General features: G+C 36.3%; 2 protein-coding genes and 1 long non-coding RNA gene across 3 annotated transcripts; 1 reads left to right on the top strand and 2 right to left on the bottom strand.

Moving 5' to 3' along the window:
• Positions 1-343: 343 nt before the first annotated feature.
• On the bottom strand, positions 344-2,811 carry LOC142549826 (xyloglucan O-acetyltransferase 3-like). The gene is made up of 3 exons (XM_075659005.1): positions 2,467-2,811; positions 2,119-2,402; positions 344-1,218 (listed from the first exon to the last, which is right to left on the bottom strand). Exons 1-3 carry the CDS (start codon positions 2,684-2,686, stop codon positions 433-435), a joined length of 1,290 nt encoding a protein of 429 aa, XP_075515120.1. The 5' UTR covers positions 2,687-2,811; the 3' UTR covers positions 344-432.
• Positions 2,812-11,539: 8,728 nt separating this feature from the next.
• On the top strand, positions 11,540-14,486 carry LOC142549824 (xyloglucan glycosyltransferase 4-like). The gene is made up of 4 exons (XM_075659004.1): positions 11,540-12,618; positions 12,732-13,040; positions 13,130-13,534; positions 13,630-14,486. The coding sequence occupies exons 1-4, from the start codon at positions 11,974-11,976 to the stop codon at positions 14,272-14,274; spliced, it is 2,004 nt and encodes a 667-aa protein (XP_075515119.1). The 5' UTR covers positions 11,540-11,973; the 3' UTR covers positions 14,275-14,486.
• On the bottom strand, positions 14,164-16,981 carry LOC142549825 (uncharacterized). Its single transcript, XR_012821257.1, has 3 exons — positions 16,050-16,981; positions 14,828-15,683; positions 14,164-14,301 (listed from the first exon to the last, which is right to left on the bottom strand). It is a non-coding gene; the product is annotated as an uncharacterized LOC142549825 (long non-coding RNA).
• Between the last annotated feature and the right edge of the window lie 5,494 nt (positions 16,982-22,475).

Genomic DNA, 22,475 nt, shown 5'->3' with positions numbered 1-22,475 from the left:
CTGTTTTCTTTGCTTCTTTTGCCTATGGATCCAAGTGAATTCTGTTTTGTTGAATCAAGAAACCATATGGGGTGCCTTAACTTTCACATTTCAAGTTCGATTCATCTCATCAACTGAAGCTCATTACAAAGTATATGTTACTGTAATTCTTGGAAAAAGAATGTAGTTTTACTTGTTTCAAAATTACCAACAGTGTCTTGTTTCTGGATTTTCTTTTGTATTCCTCATTATTTTGTATGCCCCTCGGACTCCTAGTGGAGTTCTCAGTGTTTGTAGCAGTTTTTCTCTCCTTATTGTTCAAATTTTGAGTTGTATTATTGTCATTAGCTATACCTTTTGCATGTAACAGAAAATACATGCTAGTTTCATTCAAATGGAATATTGTACCACAGAGGACTACTTGTTTATCTGGTGTGAAACAATCAATGGGTTTCACCTATAGAAATCAAAATTGTGATTCCATTTCTTGATCATAATTTCCAGCATAAGCTGATTCCAGGTATCAACAGGGCCTGGTAGACACCAATGGATACAATCACTGTAACCTTTCATCCACTTGTTTCCCCAGTGCACACCAGGGTGCCCGTCGGACCTCATCGACATCATCTCTGTCACATCGAGGACCTCGAAAACATTCCCATGTCCTTCCTCTGCTTCTCTCGCAAGTTCAACTTCCTCCACTTGAATTTTGCGATAATCGAAATCGGCTCGGCCCATGTCAATCTCTTCCTTCCCTACGGGCCTGGTCTTATTGCACCCACCTCCTTGGTTCCACGCTCCATTCTCGAAATGAGACGGAGAATACGTCCTCAACAGACTAAATATCTTCCTGCAATTTTTGCAGCTGTGCACTTTCTTAAACGCAGCCCGGAACACCTTCCTTATGGCTAGACCTGGTCCGAGGTCCGTTACATTCTGCGTCTGGCAGTAAACGCAGCCAATGAGATCGCCGCCCTCATACAGATAGTTCTGCCTGAAAAACCAGTGGGCGTCGGAGAAAACAGCGTAGTCGATTTCCGGTAGCTTTTCTGACCAGTTGGTATCGATTTTGTCAAGATGCAAATCGAAACCGCCCGTGGCAGAGCCGTTGACTACTCGCTCGGAGGCGGATACTAGGAATTGAGACCAGAGTGCCATTAGAGTGAAATTGTGTTCCTGGAATTCCCATATAGGGAATCGGTCATCTGGATCTTTGTGTTTAGGTTTCGGAGTCTCTGCCTGCATGATTTCAACGTCTTGATTAAGAAATTAGATGCATGCATGTTAAATTTAATGCAAAAATTCAAACTCTTCTTTTTCATAACTACAACTTGACCTATTAAAAAAATAATAATAATAACTACAACTTGACTTCTTATATTTTACATTTAATAAATAAATTAGCACTTGCAATTTTCAATTTTTGATTTTGAAAGTAGAGATGAATTCATGCTGAGCTGCACTCATATGTTTTAATATCAGATGAACATTATTACATTTTTAATTTAATTCAGATCTGTCGTAACGTTTATGAGACTAAAATATCATGTTTGTGGGCTCGAAAGTACATGTTCCATGTGTTTTAACTGTAAAATTTGACAACACGCAATTAGTTCATTGATTTTTCCTATGAGAATTTTAGGTACATATCTCACAACACGGGGAGGCGTCAACTTATTAATTTTCATAGTGAATTTCAGCTCCAAATTTGGAAAAACAAGTGGGCCGTTTTGATATTTACTCAAAATCTACGCGATAAAGTTGTATTAGTTCGATTTATAAATATGGAATATTTCAATAGAATTACGAATTGAGGGATGACAAATGGCGACACATAATTTTCTTTTTTAAAAAAATGACGATTCAGATCTGTACATGCACAGATTAGCATCCACCACAGAAGAATCTATTCTTTAAATAAATGCATAGTTTTTTTAGGTAAAGTTAAATGATGATTTATTCCATTAGGTTCCATAACGATGCAAAATCATTAATTTAATTTAGTGACAGCCCATTTATGCAAGCATCTTCTTGCATTTTTTAGTCATCAAAATCACTTTATGGCCACCCACTAATTCACTTTGGGAAACAATTTTTAATGCATTTTGACTACAGAATCCAAGAATCATCAGAACTAACCGTGGACAAGAGACATAGCAGCGACTCCATTTGGTTCCGGGCAACCGAATCCCCGATGAAAGCCATTGTCTTTCCTCGAACAATCCTTAGAAAACTTTCTGGTTCGAAACGAGGTAATTCGCATCTGTCTGGTTTCCATCTCCACCGCAGGAACTCCGCGTCCCTTCTTCCGTGCATGAAACAATTCCTCGCAAATGGGATCGTCTTGCAGCTGTAGTTCGTGTACAAAGAACCAGCCGCGTCCGGAACCCATTTCCCTTTGAACAAGTCGCAGGTTTCCACATCTGCAAACCATGAAAACAAGTCAAGTTTGCGAAGAAATAGAAGGGTTTTGTGGATTTCGTTTACCGTTTCGGATTTTAGTGGAGGGGTTTGCTCGACTGTTCACTCGAATGTTGGTTGCTTTTCCGATGATTTTGGGGTAAAAAATGAGGTAAAAACTGGACAGGGTGGCTAAACAAGCTGTGTAGAACAAGAAAGCAGCTGTATGATTCGATAAGCTTAGAAATTTCCCCTTCTTGAAGAGATTGTATCTGTGCTCTTTGTTATAATATGGTGTGGGCTTCATTACTTCAGCCCATGTGTATGTACGTTGGGGAATCGAGGAGAAGATAGAAAAGGAAGGTGGGGAAGTGGAAATGGGAAGCTTTTTCTTTGTTTAATGGCATTACATGGGCAAAGATTATTCAGCATACTAGTCTAAAATTAGATTTGTCCTTTTTTAAATTATTAAAGTTGGATCTGAGGATTTGGTGTGGAAATTTGTACCTTGAAGTTGGATCTGAGGATTTGGTGTGGAAATTTGTACCTTGAGAAAAAGGAAAGCGAGAGGTCAAGGACGTATGGCACACTACGACTTTATTCATTCGTCTCCAAATTAGAGATGTAGTCGAGTCGAGTCGAGTCGAGTCGAACTCTTGAATGTTTGAGCTTGGCTCGTTTATAATCGAGCCGAGCTCGAACTTTATTTAACGAATATATGCATGGCTCACGAGCTTATTCAAGCATTTATCGAACCTAAAAGAGCTTAATAAATATGAATTATACATTTAAATTTTCATTAAATTAATTAAAAATAAATTATATATTTAAAAAAAAATATATTATTCTTGTTAAAATTTGTAAATTTATTATAATAAATAAATTTAATAGATTTTTCTATATATTTCATTAATAATATGCAAAATCAATAAATCAAATATCAAAACTATTATTTTTTAATCTAAAAGATTACTCATGAACTTACCAACGAACATGTTCACGAGCTAACAAGTCGAATACTGAAAAGCTTGAGTTTGGTTTGTTTATCTTAACGAGCCTCATTAAACGAGCTCAAACGAGCTTTTATCGAATCGAAATTCGAATAGCTCATAAACGGTCTGGTTCATTTACATCTCTACTCCAAACGCAGAATTTATTTTGGTGTATATTTTTATATTAAAGTAATATGATTTTTGTATCAAATACAACATTTATCTCCAAACTATTTACTTCAAATCTTGTTTCCAAACGAATACTCTCGAAATATTCATTAATTATTAATAATTAACCTAAATAAATAAATATTAAAAAAATCAATAATTAAACATTTATTTGTAAAATTAATGAATTATTATAATTAATTTTTTATGTTAAATATATAAGTATTAAATTAATAAAATAAAATATTAAATTATTATTTATACATTATTAATAATTATTAAAAAAACAAATACTTTTATTTAAAAAAAAATGAAAATTATTGCCACCAAATTTGGCGAAGAGATCCTCCCTGTGCCAAATTTGGCCAAGGGAGGGTGAGGCACTATCTTGGTGCAAAAGATAGCATCCTCATTGGAATAATCAACTTTGCACCAAATGACTCCACGTGTTTTGATGTAAGGTTGGAGATGCGCTGAGCTATCAAAATTTGGGGTCTTTTATACAATTATATTTTCTTGATATAACTAATTTTTAAATAATATTTTTATAATAAAAAATTAATCGAAAAGGGTCTTGTATCTAATACGCGCACTCAATTCAAAACAATTCAAGCATACACGTAAATCGAGTACCCATTATCTTCCCTACAATCATTTATTTGTTATTTTCCCAATGGAACACTGTCGTGTTGCCGTGGCGTGTAAAAGCCTGATTACCGCAAAGCCCAAACAATTTCCTGTGTCAAGGCAATTCTGAAAATATCTGTTTATACGGCAACACATCGATTGGGTGGAGTTGATAAAATTCGAGTCAAGCCATTTTAATTGGCGTTTATGGATTAAAAAAATAATAAAAAAAAGACAGGCGTGACTTGTTATATTATATATTAAAAAACTCCATAATACTTACTTAAATAACAATAATAATAATAATAATAGTAATCTTTGGATATATTTCTTATATTAAATAATAATTAACATATTTTATTATTATATAATAATAATATATCAAAATTTAAATCATAAAGAATGATATATAAACGCTTCATATTTTTAAATTAAAGTTAACACTAATAACAATATTAATAACAGACAAGTATAATTAAAAATTAATTTGATAATACTAAACTTTTGGTGTAAATGTTTTTTTGGGTATTTATTAATATAATTTAATTTAGTATTAAATTTAGAAGGAGTACAAAAAATTCACGCTTCTAATTTTTGTATAAAATTGTGGTGCTAACTTTTTTTATAGGTATGGTGCGAGCCTTCGAATCGTAATATTATGATTAACTTATACTTACGGTAATGGAAACGTGTACAATCCATGATTTTATAAAACATAACAAAGATAAAAATTCAAGGAAAATCATGTTTGGCTGAACCAACATTTTCATTCTCGATGATTATCATATTTAAAGTATTGCAATCATGTATCTGAAATTTACAACAAATAGAATGAACATAAATGTTAAGTATTAAGAACTTTGTGAAATAATAAAATTGGGCTTATGTATTTATAACATTTCGGACGAACATTTAATAATGCATTAATTTAATATGAGATGATATGTATTATTAGTAATATATTGTTATGAAAACATTTTATCAAGTGAGATGCATTTATTGTTTCGGACTCTAAAGTGAATCGTGTGCTAAAGAGCTGGTTTTCACGAACATTCTGTGTAACACTTTTTTCCTACGTACTCAAGCAGATCCGTACAATCAATCATTTACATCAGGTTGGACCCGAAATCAAACCCGAAAAAATTTAATTGGATTGGGTTGGATCGGGCTCGGGTGAACTAGGGTTTTACTTGATTTTTGAAAAAAAAAATATATTTTATAGAATTAAGAAATCTGGCTACATTTTTTGTATTGTATGTTTTTATTTATTTATTGTATATCAATATCAAAAAATTTCATTATATAATATTTTATAAAATATTGATTTTTTAAACAAATGTTAATTTTTCGTATTAAATATATTTTAGATTTTTTATAAGTCGACTTTCAAAATTATGAATTTGTTCATAAATGAAAATGCTTGATCAAATATTTATTTGTAAATTATTGATTTTTGATACAATTTATTGAAATTTATTTCGACATGATTGGACATTTTTTTTATTGTTATTGATCTTATTAATTTTTATAATCCAATATTTATTTTGTGAAATTTTTACATTTCCTGAACAATTACTTATTTTATAAAATAATTAATAGTTTACACAACTTTTACTCTTAAATTTAAATATTTAAATTCACGAAACACAATTATCATATATTTAGGGAATATTTTATTATTATGGGTTTAAATTAAGATATTTATTATGTGTTTTGAATTTTTATTTAATTAATTTGTTAAATAATAAAATAAATGTTTGCATACTTCCATATTAAAAAAATCATATTTAAATTTTTTTTTAAAAAACATTTCAGTTTGGTCGGGTTAGTCGGGATGGTTTGGGTTCAGATTCGGATTGAGATTTTTTTTAAAAATTCTTGTTTCAACCCAACCGACTCACTGAAATTGACACTCCTTATTCCGAGTATCGTTCTCTATTATTTAAGTTTTGATATATTAAATTTGTTCGTTGTTGTTATTATTATTATTATTATTATTATAAAATATATTTATTATTATTTTTATATAACTATATATCAAAATATGATAATAATAATTATTTAAGTAAGTAAAAGAGCGGTTTTTCTATATATAACATAACAAGTCACGCCCACTTAAAGGCGTGAATTGTTTTTTAATACCACTAAACTGGGAATATTTGACGCATGGTTCCGTTATTAAATATAGAATATATGGTTGCAAAATCAATATCAACATCTTGCTGCTCCCAAAAAAAAAAAAAAAAGCAATATCAACATATCAATACTAAATAGTTACCTCAAGTTTTTAGTATAAATTATTTCGTGACATTTATATTTAAGACAAGATAATTATATCTACGTCTCTTTATTTATCGTAATTGATACCCCGTGATATCCCGGGTCGTGGATGGTTCCCGGGACGTCCTGGACCAGGGAGCCTGTCTATGGAAGGTGTTCGGGTCAGAGGGATGAAATGTTCCTGGGTCAATAAAGCGACAAAATGGGTTGACACCCGAGTCATAAGATTGCCCGGGATGAGGAAAGTGCGACTTGAAGAATTCATGGAAGGGCCGGTCAGTCAAGAGACCGGGCCATAGGAGCACCCGAAACATAATCTCCCCGGGACATTGCATGCTCGAGCCCTCATAAGAAATCCCGAGAAGTATTTTACCCAGGCCACCTTGATATGAGTGAAGCATTTAATGGCGCCGACTTGGTAAAGTATGCACAGCCTATCTATTTCTGACAATGACATAAATGGTTGACAAAATCGAGTGGACTGGATGTGACTAATATGAGATTTGACATGTCAAAACAATATGGTATAATCAGCTGTCCTACTACAATTAATGCTCAAACACAAAAAGCGAGGTCATCATTGCATCCTCTACTATAAATATCAGGTTCTTTACTTTCATTTACTCTCTATTCAGATATTAATTCACACATTGAATGCTCTCATTTATTGTTCATTTACTCCCACTCTCTACACCAATCTCACAGCCATCACTTGGCTACATTGGTTTTCTTGCTTGAGTTCCTCACTGACTTAAGCATCGGAGTGGTCACGCCAGACACCTCTCCGGCGCCCATTCACGTGGTTACTTTCTTGTTCGCAGATCTCCTAAATCGCTCAGGGGGAAGAAGTTCAGTCTAGATGTCCAACTCATATTTCCTTTAACATCTTGATAGCAAATCCGGCAGAGTACCTGACCCGACTCACGCCATTTCGCCCGGGTTGCATCAATAATTATATATATATTCCCAGTTCTTGATTCTTTCCACGGAAGTTACGACGCCGAAAAACTACTTTTGCTCGTTTTTTGCGGAGAAGCTATTTTGCTTTGGAGTAAGTCTCTTGTGAGACGGTCTCATAAATCTTTATATGTGAGACGGGTCAACTCTACCGATATTCACAATAAAAAGTAATACTCTTAGCATAAAAAACAATACTTTTTCATGGATGACCAAAATAAGAGATCCGTCTCACAAAATACGATCCGTGAGATCGTCTCACACAAGTTTTTGTCTTTGCTTTGAATGATGGAACAAAATGAAAAAAAATAAAAAATCCTTGCAAACATTTAATGAACTTTTGTCTGAACGAATACAAAATTATCATGCAAATTCTCATTTGTATGACCCGGTTGGCCTACGGCCCAACAATTTCATATATCGATCGATCTTTTCGCTGTTGAATCCAATCGAACCTATTTCATCGGTCGAAGAATCTGTACAAATCACTTGTTTTTCTTTTCAATTTGATCCATTTTTATAGTTCTTTTGTCCCATATTTTCTTTCTCCGCCGGCAAATCTTAAAGTTTTATGCTGTCCGTTTTGTTAGTTTTTATAATCCTAATATTCATACAATTCCTACTAATTAGCAGCCATGATTTGTTCCTAATGGCGCCAACTTACAAATTCTTATTTATGTCAAACCCTACCTAGAATTTGTCCCTCCAATTGCCAAAAGATTTTGACATCTCATCCACTACACATAATCACTCAAACTTTTTTGTTCTTCTCTCTGGACTTCCATCTTAATTTATTCTTGTCTAATATAAGTAATTAATTTTATTCATATTTAATTCTAATAATTGATTACGGTAATATCGGGTTTTGTTTTGGTCACAAAATTCGTAACTTGTATATGTTGGCCTATAGTAGGGCTAGCATATTGACATAAACTAGACTTGGTTGTCGGTAACTTAATCTCACCTAACAGTAGATTTTCATGCAACGCAAATCCCATCTTGCCGGGAAGGATATATATTTAGACGCAGCCGGACCTAACGATGGAGACCCTTTATCAATTCCAATTTATATATTTCCTATGTGATTTTTGAAGATTTCAAATCACACTTTTATACAAAACTAAGAGATGGAATATAGAAAAACTTATTAGAAATCAGGAGTGATTAATTAAACCACTATTCCACCGCGCTTCGCCGTGGATTCGAGCTTTATTCATATCAGCATAATTCTGTTCGAAATTAAAATTTCAATCATACTGATGATTTTATTCATGCCAACTTCGTATATAAAATGTGAGATACAGTTTTTATTACATTTAATATCTTCTCAAGTTTTCAGTTATATTTTCTTGGCTATATATGGCAATTCAAAATATTTTAATACCACGACAGTCGATTTTCATAAGATTTTATTATATTATTATTATTTAAAAAAAATTAAAATTATAGAAGCATAGCATGTGGAGCAGATGGTGTTGTAACGAGGCATTGCTCCCACAAATTAACATAGCAACGTGGTAATTAGTGCTGCTTACGTATCGGTATTCAAATAAATAATTAATCGATATAATATAATATATAAAAAAGGTGATTTAATATATTTTTCAAATAAAAAACACATTATTGTTTCTACAAAACATTTAATTTTAAATCGATTTTTGATCATATAATTAAGTTCCACCAAATATGTGCGTGTGTGCTAAAACGAAACAATAGAATGTGATTGTCGAAGTATCTATGAACATAAATAAATGCGAGTTTTTAATGTGTAATTTGATATATTTAATTAGTTATAAATATAATTTGTACTTCCAAGAACTGGGAATATCACCACGTGAGAAAGTTTAATTAGAGATGTAATTAATCTCTTACAACTAGGCAACTGAAAGGATTGTCATCCCGCTAGAATGGATGGTCCGATCCGTACCGAGAGGTTAGATTCTTCGAGAAATCCGATTATTTAGCCAGATTTTCGAGATCCCGACCATTGATGCTAGTACATGGGTAAAATCTAACTAGATGTTGTAGCATACTTGAATCTATCGAGAGATTGTTGTGTCTTTCGGACAGGAATCGAGCTTCTTTATCTGCCAAATTATAGTCAATTAGAGTTAATACCATACGGCTTTGTCTACAGTACACCAAAAGTATTATTTTCCGAGGACTAGAGCGATTATCCATACAAATTTCTGTTTATAATTGACGACGGGGACGTCCATCGGAGCTAATTGTGTACCTACATTGCTTTAACCATCTCTAGCTAGGTTGGTGGTGTATCAATTCTCAACACACACAAACAGATTTATATTTTTTGAAAATTGGAAATATTAATTATATACACGTGGTCTAACGTAAAAAATGCAAGGAAATTGCGATAATTAATTTCAAAAACTAAATGCCTTAATATTCGTAAAATAAGCTTAACTGACTTTTATCACCGGCCACGAATATATATATATATGTATGTATGTATATATATATATATATATATATTGCTGTGATTATATACAGACGTGTGTGTTTATGACTACGTTGATTTTCAAAGGTCAACGTCGGCATCTTAATAGAATCAGATTCCGTTGCTCTATAAATACTTATTACTTAGCTTTCATTAGACACGTTGCTCTTCATAATTGCATCTTTTTTGTTGTTCTTTCCTTTAAAAAATATATATATATATATATATTTGTAAATAGAGTATTTATTTTGACAAAACGACAAATTTTATATTCTAATGTCGATTTTAATAAATGATTAGAGATAAATAATCATGTGTTTGACTTGATTGATTAAAGGTCAAAAGATTATTATTAATTAGCAAATTACAAATTTACCCTTCAAGCATAAAAGTAATTTCATGTTTGATTTGAAACTGCTATTTTGATTGAAAGCGAACAACTTTTCACAGTTTCACTATTATAATTCAACTATTTTTAACTGAATAATTGATATTATGATAAAAATTACGATTATCCACCTTAAAACGACATTATCACACCCAAGGAAAACTTGTTAATTCATGTGTTGGAAAAAAATTAAAAAATTAATTATCTTTAGAAGTAAAGCGTATTAACGTAATTCTCTCCATTTATAAGGATCCTCAATCAAAAATGCTACTTGTCTCACCTTTCATTTGTGATCAATTGTTTAAGTCTAAATTAAATGTCAATAGATGAAATTTGTGAGCTATATAAATAAAAGAAATAAACAATTATTTTTATTTTATTTTTTTAATATTTTGTTAGTGTCCCAGGGATCGACTGTTTCTGTAATTTGATTAGCTAATTTTGTAGTGAAACATAATTTATTCACATTTGGTATCACATACAAATTGTACTGATCAAATTACATTTTGTATAGAGTAGGTTTCTTGTGAGACGGTCTCATGAATTTTTATCTGTGAGACGGATCAACCATACCAATATTCACAATAAAAAGTAATACTCTTAGCATAAAAAATAATACTTTTTCATGGATGACCCAAATAAGAGATACGTCTCACAAAATACGACATGTGAGACCGTCTCACACAAGTTTTTGCCTTTTGTATAATGTAACTAATCTGTTAGTTTTTAATTTTTGGTTTTGTTATCGGTCAATTTACGATTTAGTTAGTTAAATATCAATCTTCGACTTTTTTACTTGAGTGCTGACATGATATAGAACATATCATCGATATTCGATGTCAAGTCATCAGTTTCAATCTCATATCATCACTCTGATTTAAAATATTAAAGTAAAAAATATAAATTAGTAGACTAAAACCATAAATTAAAATATAACGTGACAAAAAATTTAAAAAACGTTCAAACCAGACAAGAAGCTTTTTATGAGGGGTGGGATGATTGATCACATGCAGACGATATTGGGTGTAATTTAGTTCCTCATTTACTGCATCTTCTCTCACACCGACACTTTGAATGGTCACTCTTGCCAGTTTTATATAACACGCAATTCTTTATATAAACCTTCTTTCCATTCACATTTTTTAATCCAACAACTGTCATTTTATTATACATTAAAATAATTTAAATTTTGAATATAAGAAGTTCAAAGCAATTAAAAAGTTAGAAAGAGAAGTTGGTGTGTTTTTTAATGTCTTAAAATTGTGTTACATATTAAAGATTGGTGGATTAAAATCTAATGAATAATTTAATTTGGCGTGAGCCTTCTTCCTTGGGACACAGGAACCTGTAATTTGCATTATTTGAGATTGCATATTTATTACATATGCAACAACTTATTCTCTATCTCTGTGTGTGTTTCTGGTTTGACTTGGGATTTGATTGCTAAGTTCGAACTGAATTTCTGGAATCTGTGCCATTTTTCTTTTCTGTTTTGAGATCCAGATTTCAGTGAAAAAAACAGTTTTATTTTACATAATAACTACAAATAGTACAGCTATGTATGTGTTTCAGTGTTTCCATATCAAGAAAATCATGACGCGACATTTTGTGAATCTCGCAGCTGAAAACTTTTAGGTGGATTCTTTGTTTCATTTCCCAAGATTTTCGTTTCTTGTTCCATTCTCTCGCATTCTTGCTATTGGGTTTCCAGTTCCACGTTTCCAATGTCGCCGGGTTCTGTGGTCGTTACACTGGAGAAGCCTGAGAACATTTCCTTGATAGAGCTGAATGACGCTGCTGCTGAATCTATATTCAAGGAGAAGCAGAAGAGTGCGAGCCCGAAGCAGTTCACTTGGGTTCTTTTCTTGAAAGCGAACAGAGCTTTGGCTTGCATTCCGTGGTTGGCAGTGGGCTTGTGTTCTGTTTTCGGGTCGATCAAGAAGCGCATTGCTTCATCGGATCCGAACGAAGAGGACCCGAGGTACAGGGGAAGGAGATTGTACAGGTTTATAAAAGTGTTTCTTGCGATTTCGGTGGCGGCCCTTTTGGTTGAAACCTTTGCTTATTTCAACAAATGGGATTTGAGTAAGCTGAATCCGTTGGAGGTACAGAATCTGGTGCAGTGGTGTTACGTGGCTTGGCTGAGATTCAGAGCAGATTATGTTGCGCCATTGGTTGTTACGATTTCCAAGTTTTGCATTGTTTTGTTCATCATTCAATCCTTGGATCGACTCGTTCAATGTTTAGGATGGTTCTGGATTAAGTTCAGGAATTTGAAACCCGTAATAGAAGGTGAGACTTTCGACATTGAAGACGGGGCAAGTTTCCCTATGGTTCTTGTTCAGATTCCTATGTGCAACGAAAAAGAGGTAATGGGCACTCTCCATTTTCTCTCGTCTCTGTTTTTTCTTCATTTTCTTCTGGCATGGTCCTTCAACTTTGCCATTGATGCTAATGCGGTTTCGGGTTTGTGAAATTTAAGGTATTTGATCAGTCTATTGCCGCTGCTTGCCAATTAGATTGGCCGAAGGATCGGTTTCTTGTTCAAGTGTTGGATGATTCAGATGATAAACTTTTACAGCATTTGATCAGGGAAGAAGTTTCGTCTTGGAAGGGGAAAGGAGTGAACATAGTTTACAGGCACCGATTTATTCGGACAGGCTATAAAGCCGGCAACCTTAAATCCGCCATGGCATGTGAATATGTTAAGAACTACGAATTTGTTACCATTTTTGATGCGGACTTTCAACCCAACCCTGATTTCCTCAAACTAACTATTCCTCATTTCAAGGTAATAATCTGAAACTTCTGATTTAATAACCTGCCTGTTGCTGTTGAGTTACCATTACTGTTTTTATGAATATTTTCTTCTTATTACAGGGAAAATCTGAGGTAGGCCTTGTCCAGGCTCGCTGGTCATTTGTGAACAAAGATGAAAACTTGCTCACGAGGCTGCAGAACATCAATTTATGCTTCCATTTCGAGGTCGAACAGCAGGCTAACAGCGTTTTTCTCAACTTCTTTGGTTTTAATGGGACTGCCGGTGTTTGGAGGATTAAGGCCCTGGAGGATTCAGGCGGATGGCTCGAAAGAACAACGGTGGAGGACATGGACATAGCCGTTCGAGCCCACTTACACGGATGGAAATTCATCTTCCTCAATGATGTTAGAGTGCTTTGCGAGTTACCCGAATCATACGAAGCCTACAAGAAGCAGCAGCACCGGTGGCATTCGGGCCCGATGCATCTCTTCAGATTATGCATTCCCGCAATCTTAACTTCAAAGGTTTCCATCCATCCATCCCTTCTCAAGAAACTGCACAAGTTCAAAACTTTCACTGAACACTTCATTTTTTTTAATGTTTTTTGTTGTTTCTGCAGATATCGGCATGGAAGAAAGCAAACTTGATATTCCTATTCTTTCTCCTACGAAAACTGATACTTCCCTTCTATTCATTCACACTATTCTGCATCATACTCCCACTAACAATGTTCATACCAGAAGCCCAGTTACCGGCCTGGGTTATCTGCTACGTTCCCATCGTCATGTCGATTCTCAACATCCTACCTGCCCCAAAATCTTTCCCCTTTATAATCCCATATCTGCTCTTCGAAAATACGATGTCAGTCACGAAATTCAACGCTATGGTATCCGGACTATTTCAACTCGGAAGCGCATACGAATGGGTCGTGACAAAGAAAACCGGGCGCGCATCAGAATCAGACTTGCTCTCCTTGGCCGAAATGGAGACGAAAACCTTACATGAAGAAAAGCTTCAGAGGAAGCTTTCTGAATCCGGGATCGAAATGCTCGAGAAATACAATGAGCAGAAGGATCAAAAGAGTGCCCCTGCTCCCAAAAAGAACAGAATTTACAGAAAAGAACTCGCACTCGCCTTTCTTCTGCTCACTGCTGCCACAAGAAGCCTGTTATCTGCTCACGGGGTTCATTTCTACTACTTGCTGTTCCAGGGGCTGTCTTTTCTTGTCATGGGCTTGGATTTAATTGGGGAGCAAGTGAGCTGAGATTCAAATTTCAGTGGCTTTAGAACGCTGTATTGCATAGAGTTAATGGGACATTATTAGACAGGAGTGAAGGAGATACAAGACTTGAGAGTTGGGGGATACCTAAAATAGAATCTATTCTTTGATTGTATAATTTAAATAAACCACCTCTTGTTTCAAATAAAAATATATACAATACCGAATATATATGAACTTTTCTACGTTGTTCATCATTCTATTCTTCTCTTTATTTTCGTGGCGTGATATGTTAATTAAATTACCCTTCTATGTAATTCGCAGCGTCGGATAAAATTCGAATTGTGATAAATTCAAGTATCTTAATTTTATCCTACTTTAAGTACAAAATAGCATGTTCTTGGAACAATGATTTTCTTTCCTCCATAAAAAACCTCTCTTCAGCATTCAATCTATGTTTCTTTCATTTTAATATAAACCTTAAGTTCGTGCAAAATCTTCTATTAGGCTTTTTTTGAAAAAAGTAGCATTGGTATTTCATTAAACAAAATCAGGAAGTACAACTTAAGAAACCAAAGTAGGAGGAGAGAGTTTCTACCTACTAGACCGGCCATAGAAGTCTCCCTATGCTCTTGAGCATGGACAACCTGATTCGCGAATTGATTGGCAAAAATATTTGAAGCATCCGATTCTGGCTTTTGCAATGCTTCCATAACAAGAAGAGCATCAGCTTCGACCATAACTTGCGAGATGTTCAGATTTATCAGCCAACTAAGAGCTTCTCGTATTGCCATGGCTTCTGCATCTGTCGGTGAAAAACTTCCAAGTAGAGTACCATGAGTTGAATTAATCACGATTCCATGGGAGTCTGAGAATACAACCGTAGTCTATAAGAGAAGAATTTGGGAACACAGCTGCATCTACATTACAATTACGGTTTTCCGCAGGTTTCTGCCAATTTCCCGTTGCAATCTGCCTTGTGGTATTACGATGTCACACATATGTGTTTTGGCCGCCTGCCACTGTGAAAGGAGATTCAAAGCATATAGGAAAACCAACAACATTGGTTTGCACTCTCCATTGCAAACCACATCATTTATATTTTGCCAAATGTTCCATAAAACCATTGCAATTAACTCCATCTCACGTAAATCGTTATTTGTGACAAGATTGTTCCACCATTCCATTATAGACCGCATAGGCAAAAAATGGCTGCCAAAAGATGTAAGACACCACACATTTCTTGCGAATGGACACAAAATCAGCACATGAAGATCATCTTCTGGTTCGTTATGGCAAATAGGGCAGCTTTCTAACACCACTTTGCGAATCCTTAAAGCTTTTATAGTTGGTAAACATGCCTCCAAATGAAATTACGGATTTTCGTTGGAACTCCCAAACTCCACACCATTTTCCCGTTTATGCTGCACGAATTTAACTCCTGTTCATTCCCTCTCATGAGCATCTTATACTAGGATTTTTCTCAAAATTCATGTTTCTAGCACATTTATAAACATGATAAACAATATGCGGAAGCGGATCGAGCGTTAACTCCAGCCATCAAATAATTTTGTAAGTTTTCTGTTTTTCTCGTATGGAAGCATTTTAAGCACTCCAACACTCTCTGTAATGATGTATTTTGTTCCTATGAGTTGTGTGTTTAAGGTCCTCAATCACCGGTATATATAGGCCTTTCATACCATCAATGAGTGATTGCGGTAGCCTTATTGTCAAAAGAACAAGCGCATGTGCGTCCCAATTTTCTAAATTTGAGGCGTCGTACGTATATTTTGTCAAAAGTTGTAGATAATATGGGTCACTTTTCTTACATCTTACACCCGCTTTTGACCGTGTAAATTCCTCTCTTTTCGTCAGCCCACGTCGATCTGTCTTCACTTTCAGTTTGGCTCAGCATAATAGATAGAATATCAGGCAGCCAAGGATCTTCCCAAATCCTCACTCGATTTCCTGAGCCAATTCTTTCTCTCACACCTTGTCGAATCATCCCCTGAATTACCATAATACAACTCCAAAAAAACTCGGATTAGGCCACCATCTGAGAGTCCAAAAAATTATTTTCGGGAAAGTAACGAGCTTTCATAATCCGAGAAACCAACGCATATGGATCCTTTAGTAGTTTCCAGCCTTGTTTGGCTAGGAGAGCCTTGTTTTATTCTTGAATCTTCTTAAAACTCATCCCTCCTTCATTTTTCCGCTTACAGAGTTTATGCCAATTTTTCCATATAATGCCACCTTCATTGTTATCCGATTTACCCCACCAGAATTCATCGTAAGTTCCAACTCTTCACACGATAGGTTAGGAAGAACAGAAAGACTCATGACATAAGTTGGAAGAGCTTACACCACAGATTTTAGGAGGACTTCTTTACCCGCTCTAGATAAAAGTTTGTCTCCACCCACTCAACTTACTCCAAGCTTTGTCCTTAATAAACGCAAAAACAACTGATTTTCTACGCCCAATAAGAGAAGGGAGCCCAAGGTACTTACCATGATTGGCCGTATAACCCACACCGAGCAATTCAAAGATGTCATTCTATCAGACTTGTTTTCAACAGTTAAATATTTATTTGTCAAATGACACATGTAGCAAACTTATCTGGTGCAAGGGCTACCCTCCCGGTCAATTACCAAGATTCTAAAAATCATGAAAGCGTTACGGACAAACTATGAAACTAAACATAAATGGATAAACTTTTATATACGAGGAAGGTAAATGAGGCCCGAGTTTTGTTGTCGGAAAAGTTTCGGATTGTTGAGAAGCAGATGTAAGATAAAGGATCTACAATAACAAAGCCCAAAACAATTGATGAGCCCATTAACTCAAAGATAGCAAGCTCATGCAATAGCTATAGATCCAATCCAATAAACTACACGGTCGAAAGATCATTCCAGAACAAAAGAATTGGTTAATTTGTTGTAACAAACTATAAGATTCATTTACAAGTGTCAAAATCTTAGTGACACTGTTGTATACATAAGTACTGTAAACGTGATTCGTGAAATTAATTAAGAATGAATTCTTTTCTCCTGAGAATCAATACTTTTCTCTTAATTGCTTTTTCTTAACTTGGTATCAAGAGCCTCTTCAATGGCAGACGCCACATCCCATATTACCTCCATGAATAATATCACAGCTGCTTCCGCGAATCAAAATCCCATTATCATCAACCCTGCCAATCAAATCAATTAGGTGAAACTAGGAGATGATAATTTCTTCCTATGGCAGCTTCAGATTCTCGCCGGTATTCGAGGATTGGGACTTGAGATATTCATTCTTGAAAATCCCCATGTTCCTACCAACATCATCACCGAAGATGGGTCAGATGATACCATCAATCCTCTTTTTATTTCTTGGTGTCGCCAGGACCAACTCCTATTCTTGTTTCTGCTAGCTTCCATGACCGAAGCCGTGCAAGCTCAAATGATTGGTTGCATCACCTCGTCCCAACTATGGACTCGAGTCTCGCGATTCTTTGCAACTAGATCAAAAGCTCGTGTTATGCAGTACAAATTACAACTTCAAACACTGAAAAAAGGCACACTAAGCATGAAAGATTATCTTAGTAAGATGAAAGGATACATGGATCTCTTAGCTGCGTGTGGCCATCCCGTTACATACGAGGATCAGATACATTACGTCCTTGGTGGTGTAGGCATGGAGTATGATTCAGTAGTAGTGCACGTCACCTCAAGAGTAGACACCTTATCTCTACCAGAAGTTGGCGCACTCTTGTTATCTCATGAAGGACGACTTGATGCTTACAATCTCAATGCTAACAACACATCAAATTTCACCAATGCAGCTACTTCATCAAAAGAAGATTGAAACCCAACAACCTTTTCAAAGCTCTCGAGGACGTGGCCGTGGCAGAAACTCCAGAGGGGGTCGACGAGGGTGGCATAACAACAATGGTCGTCCAATATGTCAAATTTGTGGAATACCAGGGCATGTTGCTAAAATATGCTACTATCGCTTTGAAAAAGTTTTGTTCCAAAATCTCGACAACCAACTCAAAACTTCAATAGGTCCTCTCTGTCAAATTCACCAGCCGCTGCTATTGCCACTGCCTCCTCTGAATCAGCAACTGAAGACTGGTGGTACCCTGATTCGGGTGCCTCGCATCATGTTACAAACGAGCTTGGAAATCTCACCCTTGGGACAGAGTATTCTGGTAATGGTAAAGTCCAAATGGAGAATGGTGCAGGTTTGTCGATCTTACATATTGGACACTCTAAATTTCGATCACCTTTTCCCTCACACCCATTTCTACTGAAAAATCTACTTCGTGTCCCTTATATTACTAAAAATCTTCTCAGGGAGTGTTTGGTAGGGGTGATAAGGTGGGTTTATTTTTTTTAACCCACATTATCCCTCGTTTGGTACGCGTGATTATTTAACCAAGTCAATACCCCCTATGAATGATTAGGTTATATTAGGTAGGTTAAAATAATAGTTCCTCACCCCCTAGGATTATTTATCCAACTCTTAATCCTTTCTATTTTTCCAATTTTACCCTTCTCCTATATCCAAACTCACCACCACTTCCCGCCACAACCACTGCCACCGACCACCGACCGCCGCCGCCGGCGCCTCAGGCCGACAACCGCCGCCGAATGCCGACCGATCGCCGTCGGCAGCCGCCGTGAACCAGCCGACGCCGGACCACCGACCGTCGCCGCCGGCCGATGCCGACCGATAACTTCCGGTCGGCCGGCAGCCGTCGACGCCCGTCGCCGCCGGCCGATGCCGACCGATAACTTCCGGTCGGCCGGCAGCCGTCGACGCCGTTGATTGCTGGCTGCACCGACGTTGCCGGAACGTCGCCGTCGCCGTCGCCGTCGCCGCCGCCGCTGGAGTGGAAGAAGAAAAAAAAAGAAGAAAGGGAAATTCTGTCCTTTCATAAAAAAATTCAAAATTATCCTACACTTAAAAATCATACCAAACATAACACCATATATTACATTACTACAACAATCATTTTCTTTATCATTTACTTACTAATCATTAGTTTATTTTATCCTCCAAACCAAACGCAGCCTCAGTGTTAGCAAATTTGCCCATGATAATTGTGTCTTCTTTGAATTTCATCCACGTTTTTGTCTTGTGAAGGACCTAGCAACGCAGACGGTTCTTCTTCGAGGAACTTTACATGATGGACTATATAGGTTCGACCTTGGCATGCCTCTTCCTGCCCTGTCCTCTCCAACAGCCTGCCTCAGTACAAATCTCTCATCTGCAGAATCCCCTACTCTTTTACAGCATTCAATCAAAGTGTCTAATAGCATGTTAAGCCAATGGCATTCTAGACTAGGCCATCCTTCTTTACCTGCTATGAAACAAGTTTTATTACGTTGTACTGTTTCTATTCCCAGAAATGAAGTACTTACATTTTGTTCAGCGTGTGCTCTTGGTAAAAGCCATCATCTCCCTTTTCCCAGATCACACACCAAATTTTCAACACCTCTTGAACTTGTTTATTCTGATGTTTGGGGGCATGCACACACTGTCTCTAGGAATGGCTTCAAGTTCTATGTTAGTTTTGTTGATGCTTTTAGTAGATTTACATGGATATACTTTCTAATATATAAATCCGAAGTCACCAAAGCCTTTTTGCACTTCAAAACATATGTTGAAACTCAACTTGATAGAAAAATCAAAGCCATTCAAGCCGATTGAGGAGGGGAGTTTCAAGCTTTAACATCTTTTCTTCAAACCCATGGTATTAATCATCGGTTTTCTTGTCCTCACACGTCACAGCAAAACGGTGTTGTTGAACGTAAACACAGACACATTGCTGAAGTAGGGTTATCTCTTCTTGCACATGCATCCATGCCTTTGACATTTTGGGATGATGCTTTTCTCACTGCGGTTTACCTCATTAATCGCCTTCCAACTTCTGTTCTTGATAACGATATCCCTCTTCATAAGCTCTATAATAAACTTCCAGATTTATCCTTTCTCAAAACTTTGGATGCTTGTGCATCCCATGTCTTAGAGATTACAACAAACATAAACTTGCTCTTCGATCCACCCCCTGCACATTCCTTGGATATAGTGCCAAACATAAGGGATATAAATGTTTGAGCTTTGATGGCATATTATACATTTCTCGCCATGTAAAATTTGACGAACATAACTTCCCCCTCTCTCAGCACAATAACTCTTCAATCTTTACACTACAATCTCAATCTACTTCTAGTTTATTTCTTCCCCAAATCTCGGCTCCTCTATCCTCAGATCTATCTCCTTCTTTCTCCAATTCCCTACCATCCACTACTGTTTCTATGAGTCCACAATCTTCTCCATCCTCTACCACCATTGTCCCCGACTTATCACCCACTGCCCCTATACCCATCAACTTGACAAGCTCTGGCCACTCTTATAGGAATTTCCATTCCATGACTACTCGTTCCAAGGCTGGTATTTCCAAACCAAAGATCTATTTAACAGACAGCTCTCTACCTTGGGAACCCTCTACATTTCATGAAGCTTGCTCTCATCCTGAATGGCGCAAAGCTATGGAGTCTGAATATTAGGCTCTCCTACAAAACCACACATGGTCTCTTGTTAAAACCCCCCCTAATACTCCCATAATAGGCTGCAAATGGGTGTTTAAAACAAAAACAAATCCAGATGGCTCGGTTTCTCGCCACAAAGCAAGACTTGTCGCCAAAGGTTATTCTCAAACTCCTGGCCTTGATTACACTGAAACCTTTAGTCCTGTGGTCAAACCAACAACTATCAGATTGCTTCTCACCCTTGCAGTCTTTCATGGCTGGCATATCACTCAAATCGATGTAAACAATGCTTTTTCTTCATGGCAATCTCAATGAAGTAGTATATATGTGCCAACCGCCGGGGTTTGAAGTTCTCACCACTTCTTCACCACTTGTTTGCAAGCTTCACAAATCTCTCTATGGGCTGAAACAAGCCCCAAGAGCTTGGTTTGACAGATTACATGAAACACTCAATCTTATGGGGTTCACCAACTCTCGTGCTGATTCTTCCTTATTCATCAAAAAGGATGCTCACTCAGTTGTTTATATCCTTATCTATGTTGATGACATTCTCATTACAGGCAGTGACAGTGCTCAAATTCAGAGTATTATTCAACAGCTCAGAAATAAATTTGCACTTAAAGAGCTTGGTGAACTCTCTTATTTTTTGGGAATTGAAGTACACAAATCTGCCAGTGGTTCTCTGTTGCTTACACAGACCAAGTATGCTCGGGACTTGCTTTCAAAAACCAAGATGCTTTGAGCCAAATCTTTTCCTACACCAATGATTACCAGTCTCAAATTATCTTCACAAGATGGTGATGTATTTGAGGATCCAACATTATATCGTAGCACAGTTGGTGCTCTTCAATATTTGACAATTACCAGACCTGACATTGCTTTTAGTGTCAATAAAGTATGCCAATTTATGCAGCATCCCCTTACTTCTCATTGGAAAGCTGTTAAGAGAATATTACGCTACATTGCTGCCACACTCGACTGTGGTGTTTGTCTCACTGCTACCTCTAATTTCACTCTTCATGGATATTGTGACGCAGACTGGGGAAGTGATCCTGATGATCGTCGCTCTACATCCGGTTACTGTTGGTTCTTTGGTGCTTCTCCAATTTCTTGGAGTTCTAAGAAGCAATCTGTTGTTTCTCGTTCAAGTACAGAAGCAGAATATCGAAGTCTTGCAAATGCTACTTCTGAATTATTATGGCTCAAAACCTTGTTATCCGACTTACATGTCTCTCTCTCCACTACACCTGTGCTCTGGTGTGATAACCTCAGTACAATCGCGCTAAGTGCAAACTCGATACTTCATGCTCGCACAAAACATCTTGAACTTGATCTTCATTTTGTCCGAGAAAAGATTATATCGAAGTCTCTGTCAGTCCGACATGTTCCCTCAATTGATCAAACGGCAGACATATTAACCAAGCCACTCTCTGCTGCTTCTTTTCAACGCCTATGATCCAAACTCAGCATGGACTTTTCCTCCCCGATGAGTTTGAGGGAGCAAGATAAAGGATCTACAATAACAAAGCCCAAAACAATTGATGAGCCCATTAACTCAAAGATAGCAAGCTCATGCAATAGCTATAGATCCGATCCAATAAACTACACGGTCGAAGGATCATTCCAGAACAAAGGAATTGGTTAATCTGTTGTAACAAACTATAAGATTCAATTACAAGTGTCAAAATCTTAGTGACACTGTTGTA

The sequence above is a fragment of the Primulina tabacum genome, chromosome 6 (assembly GCF_025594145.1).
Source record: "Primulina tabacum isolate GXHZ01 chromosome 6, ASM2559414v2, whole genome shotgun sequence".
Classification (NCBI taxonomy): domain Eukaryota; kingdom Viridiplantae; phylum Streptophyta; class Magnoliopsida; order Lamiales; family Gesneriaceae; genus Primulina; species Primulina tabacum.
This window is presented reverse-complemented; position numbering and strand designations above follow the sequence as displayed.

Coding starts and splice junctions, on each gene's coding strand:
- LOC142549824 (XM_075659004.1), top strand. CDS start 11,974: ATGTCGCCGGGTTCTGTGGTCGTTACACTGGAGAAGCCTGAGAACATT. Junction 12,619..12,731: donor CTATGTGCAACGAAAAAGAG/GTAATGGGCACT, acceptor GTGAAATTTAAG/GTATTTGATCAGTCTATTGC. Junction 13,535..13,629: donor CCGCAATCTTAACTTCAAAG/GTTTCCATCCAT, acceptor TTGTTTCTGCAG/ATATCGGCATGGAAGAAAGC.
- LOC142549826 (XM_075659005.1), bottom strand. CDS start 2,686: ATGAAGCCCACACCATATTATAACAAAGAGCACAGATACAATCTCTTC. Junction 2,403..2,466: donor CTCCACTAAAATCCGAAACG/GTAAACGAAATC, acceptor CATGGTTTGCAG/ATGTGGAAACCTGCGACTTG. Junction 1,219..2,118: donor TGCTATGTCTCTTGTCCACG/GTTAGTTCTGAT, acceptor GAAATCATGCAG/GCAGAGACTCCGAAACCTAA.